The sequence below is a fragment of the Nestor notabilis genome, unplaced genomic scaffold, assembly GCF_000696875.1.
Source record: "Nestor notabilis isolate BGI_N333 unplaced genomic scaffold, ASM69687v1 scaffold7129, whole genome shotgun sequence".
Taxonomy (NCBI): Eukaryota; Metazoa; Chordata; class Aves; order Psittaciformes; family Psittacidae; genus Nestor; species Nestor notabilis.
Genome location: NW_009942273.1, coordinates 1 through 5,384, shown reverse-complemented (window position 1 = coordinate 5,384; position 5,384 = coordinate 1). Strand labels below are relative to the sequence as shown.

Below are 5,384 nucleotides of genomic sequence, written 5' to 3'. Positions count from 1 at the left end.
AGACTCGCACAGAGGCAGAGGCACACAGAGACTGATGGACACAGAGGCACCCGGGAAACTGAGCCGTGATCCCGTCTGCTTCGGATCCAGGTTCTGAGAACCGAGTTAGGCTGCGGTACCGTCAGAATCGGGTACTGACCTGGCAGCGCACAGATAATCATCTCGACGTCTTGTTTTAGAGCCCTGAAATCTTGTATTAGTCCAAACAGTTTTATTTATATCCAAAACCTTGGTTTGATGTTAGGACAGGATGAGGGGTAATGGTTTTAAACTAAAAGAGGGGAGATTCAGGCTGGATGTGAGGAAAAAATTCTTTACAACGAGGCTGGTGAAACCCTAGCACAGGTTGCCCAGAGAGGTGGTGGATGCCCCATCTGTGGAGACATTCCAGGCCAGGCTGGATGTGGTTCTGGGCAACCTGAGCTAGTTGAAGATGTCCCTGCTCACTGCAGGGGGGTTGGACTAGATGACCTTTGAAGGCGCCTTTCAACCCAAACTGTTCAGTGATTCTGCATTTTGGAAGAGATCATGTGCTATGTCTGTTTCACATGACTTAAAAAGAGAATTAACTCAAAGTCTACTGGGAAAATGCTTACACAAAGTGTACATTACCACCAAAAGCACAAGTAGTTACTTAGTATAGATTTCCAGGGCATTTATAATGTAATAAATCACAGTGTTGCTTTTCTTTAGGTGTCTGGGAGCCATGTGTGTAACCAGTACACAACATCAGGTGTTTTGACAGAGGAAAAAAAGGAGCTTCTGCGAAGCGGACCAGACCTACAAGACTTTGTATCCGGAGATCTGTCAGACAAGAGCGCATGGGCCGAGTATAAAGGCAACTTAAAGCGTCAGAAAGGAGAAAGGTAATTGTGATTTTAAACAACTGTAGTTGCTTCCATGCACTGTCCTGCATGTTTAGTATTAACTGCAAAACGTGTACAAGGTGGTGTTACTAAGTTTTGTCATGCTGAGTTGCAAATCTCATGATTTTTCAAGAAAGAACAAACATATTATTAACTTCAAATGCTTAACAAAACACTAAGACACAGTGGTATTTTCTCACTTGAGTGCCCATGCCATGGCCTGTATTAAATTACAAATATACATCAGTAGGTGTGTGTACCCTACTCTGGTGTTGAAAAAATATTATTGATACAGTAAAACAAAAAATGAAAGCTAAATTAAAAAATCATGGAATCACAGAACAGTTTGTATTGGAAAGGACCTTAAAGCTCACCCAGTTCCAACTCCCTCTGTGGGCAGAGACACCTTCCACTAGAGCAGGTTTCTCCAAGCCCCTGTGTCCAACCTGGCCTTGAACACTGCCAGGGATGGGGCAGCCACAGCTTCTCTGGGCACCCTGCGCCAGTGCCTCAGCACCCTCACAGGGAAGAACTTCTGCCTACGAGCTCATCTAAATCTGCCCTCTTTTAGTTTAAGGCAATTACACCTTGTCCTACCACTACATGCCCCTGTAAGAAGCGCACCCTTCCAGATTTCTTGTAGGGCCTCTTTAGGTACTGGAAGGCTGCTCTAAGGTCTTGCAGGCAGGCTGCTTTAAGGCCTTATAAGTGCTTAACCCCCTAGTATTTCTAGTTATAAACTTCATCAGACTTTGTGACTGCTGCCATTAATTATTGCAGTCTCCAGTGTGGCACTGTTAAATCCCGCTGGTACAGTTTAAAGCCTTCCAATGACAACAAACTCCTACTCTTGAATGTTGGGATGATGATCATTATAGAAGAGAGAAGGCTGTTATGACCACGGATGATGTTAAAACTGGGTTTTGAGGTGGGTTTGAAAGGTTCAAGGAACCTTTCCTAGTTGGGATCTGTAACAAATTAAAGTGGATCTATGAAATTAATGGAAGCTTACCATGTATATGTTCTATTAATCTTTATGTTTCCTTGATGTTATTCAGGCTGCGACTTCCTCCATGGCTGAAAACAGAGATTCCGATGGGAAAGAACTACAATAAACTAAAGAATACCTTGAGAAGTTTAAATCTCCATACGGTAAATCTAGTGCCAACCAAGTTTTCCTGTAGAAATAAGGCATTTTTTACAGATATAAATTATTTCCATGTGGAGGACAGGTAGAAATGATGTCTTGCATGATCTCAAGACTGAACCCTAGCCCAAAGCTGATAGTTTTTGTTGGCTGTAAATTTTACACATACAGAATGAAGACAAATCCAGAGTATTTAATGGTTTTCCTGCTATAATTTGAAATACTATTGTTTACTATTTCCATCACCAGAGAGATCAGAAGATGATATGTGTGAATGATTTTAGTGGAAGCATATACAATTTCAGAGTTACATACATATTTTGTATGAAAAGAAATTCTAGAAATGTATTTCATTCAATATACCTTCTAGATGCTACGGAATGGTGGGTAAAAAATGCATGGAGAGTTTTTTTCCTTCTTTATTTCAGAGTAAGATGAATGGTAATGACAATCCATGCTAATTAATAAGGCAGTTACATGGTGGAGGAGTTTTTGGGATTGTGAAGTAGAGGAAAAGAATGATAATGGATGTCATGAGACTTTTCCTGTCTTTTTTACTGACTTTTAAAAGAACAACATGTAACCGTTAATCTCCACATTTATCACAGAAGGAATTATGTTTTCTTTGTAAGTTACTATTGAAATTGGTCAATAATGTAATAATAATTTTCCATAATAATAATTTTCCATAATAATGTGGAAAATAGGTACATTATTGTCTTTTACCTTTAGGTATGTGAAGAAGCACGTTGTCCCAACATTGGAGAATGCTGGGGAGGTGGTGAATATGCTACAGCTACAGCTACTATTATGGTACGTCATTAACCATTTATTAAGTATTCTATTAATGTTTGGGCTGTTGTAGCATGTTGTTGGATCTCTGCTGGAGTGGAGTGGGGTTATTACAAGAAATTTAGAGTAAAGCACTGACCTAGTTGCTTTGCTTAGTACTGGTTTCTGTTTCTCAGCTGGGCAGTAGCAATGTGTACACTATAAAGGCAGGAATATCATTCTCATTTCAGCTGATGGGTGACACGTGCACTAGAGGTTGCAGATTCTGTTCAGTGAAGACAGCAAAAAATCCACCTCCCCTGGATCCCGAGGAGCCTTACAACACAGCAAAGGCCATAGCTGAGTGGGGCTTGGACTACGTTGTCTTGACGTCTGTGGACAGGGATGGTTAGTACCTTGTCTCTCACCTCTTCCAGTCTAAGCTCCCATGTATGTTACGTGGGGTAAATACAGACCTCACTAAACATCTATCACTCAGCACCATTGTTGAGCATTACTGTTGTAAAGGAGTCAATAGTGCTGAAACTTTGGAAAGTTTCTACATATTCTTAGCATTTCTTTATGTCTGGTAAAATATAACAGAAGTTGTACTGTTATTAAACATCAATAATATTTAGAATATAGTAAAATTCCTCCCCCCCCCCCAATACATACCTATACACCATGTTCTGTTAATTGATTAGCCAAAAAAACCCCCACCCACAAACACGCATATACAATACCATCCAGAACTTCCTTCTAAAAACTAAACCTGGAATATATTACACATAACAAGTCTGACAGTTGTCTTTTTCTAAGGTTGTAGTAGCCATCTAAGCAGGCAAAATCATTATAAAGACTGTTCAGGATGCTGGAAAGATTAGTAGCTTCTAAGTGGTTTACAGTAGAAGAACAGTAATATATATATTCCATTTTTTGTAGAACTGTTTCTCAGACCAAATTCATAAACAGATAAAGCCATTCTGTGCTCAGTGAACCTAAAGACAGGTTCATTGGGAGCAAACATCTGAAGGCTGCCCTAGATGACCACAGTTAAACTTCGTACAGAACAAGGCTTTGTAGAATATCTGTTGTAAACCTTTGGCAAAAGTGGTGAGAGAAGACTGAGGTTTGACTTCTTCATTATTTTGCATTTAAATGTGAATGTGTAGGGTGGTGGTGGCTTTGCTAATAAGTAAATACATTTCTTGAACAGAAAGGTTAACTGAGTAATTGAAATGCTTCTAGATATGCCTGACGGTGGAGCAGAACACTTTGCAAAGACAGTCTCTCATCTGAAAGAAAGGTATATCATTAATCTATTACTATTATTAAAACTTTAGAATGTGGTACTGCATATAGGCCAAAACTACCCTTAGCTATATTATTCCAGGGGCCATGTAAATACAGAAGTCTGCCTTTAGTCTGTCTGTGTCCAGCGCCCTTTTTTTTCCTGTTTTTCATCTTTCTTATATAATGGCCACAGAGTATTTTGAATTTAGATGCAATTCCAATTTAGCTCAGGCTTATTTAAAGCTAAGCACTGGATTATTTATTTGAAGAGGCAGCTGGTTTACCAGGAAATGAGTACATACTTTTGAGGTATGTTCACTCTCGAGGCTTGGGGCTCAGACAGGGTGGATCTAGATGACAGTGTCACCACATGACAGAAGCAGTTGGGTTTCTCTGTCAGCAGTGGTCAGTGCTCTGCGTTTTCCCACAGTGGCTGTTTCTAAGTCTGTGATTGTACCTCCCCTGCTGTGCAGCCTTCACTCTGCATCCACGGGTGCCCTGTGCTCCAGTTCATAGCACACTTGTCTACTGGCAGAGTTAATTCATGTAACCTCATTTCAGTCCTTTTCCAGTGTATCTCTGGAGTTCAAAGGTTCCTCCAGTCTTCACACCTGCCTTTTTGAGCTGAAATCTGGCTCCTGGACACAGATGAGATGCCAGGGCAATAACGCAGAGTGTCTTATCCCAGTAGGCAGGATTATAGCTCCTCTGTATTTAGGAGCTATGATAGTTAAGCTCAAGTTAACCTGCGACAAAGGCACATGAAAAACCACATATAATTAGTGAATGTGCTCGTTTAAGAGACTGTTGGAATCGCTTTTATGTTTATTATTTGGCTTACATTCTGTTTCAGCTGACACAGTAAAATCAGGAATTAAACACATGATGTTTTGTTTGAATTGTAATACAAGTACTTGCAGAAATCTGTTGGGTTGGAGTTGTATCCTGAGTTACCTTCCCTTACTAACTTTGCTGATCAGAGCATCATTTACGTTCGGGTTTTTGCTGAGATTTTAATAGCAGCGGTGCAGATCCGCTAAATGCGTGTTCTCTTTGCCTCTGCCTTCCAGGAATTCAAAAATCCTGGTGGAATGCCTCACTCCCGATTTTCGGGGGGACCTGAAAGCTGTGGCGAAGGTAGCGCTCTCGGGGCTGGACGTGTACGCACACAACGTGGAGACGGTGCCGGCCTTACAGAGGTGAGCAGCGGCAGTGTCGAGGAAGCGGGAGCAGACAAGGGGTTTTGTGGCAGACCCGTGTGTGAAGGGGGCATCTACCCACAGCGGCGTTAGGGCTGCACTGAGCTA

At 41.2% G+C, this 5,384-nt stretch overlaps 1 protein-coding gene across 1 annotated transcript; it reads left to right on the top strand.

The window, feature by feature from the left end:
* Window positions 1-90: 90 nt before the first annotated feature.
* Window positions 91-5,280, top strand: LOC104400522 (lipoyl synthase, mitochondrial-like; the record flags this gene model as incomplete). Its single annotated transcript, XM_010021306.1, has 7 exons — window positions 91-131; window positions 694-866; window positions 1,925-2,018; window positions 2,746-2,826; window positions 3,036-3,192; window positions 4,033-4,090; window positions 5,148-5,280. Coding segments are annotated over 7 exons (737 nt in total), but the record flags the coding sequence as incomplete, so codon positions are not given.
* Between the last annotated feature and the right edge of the window lie 104 nt (window positions 5,281-5,384).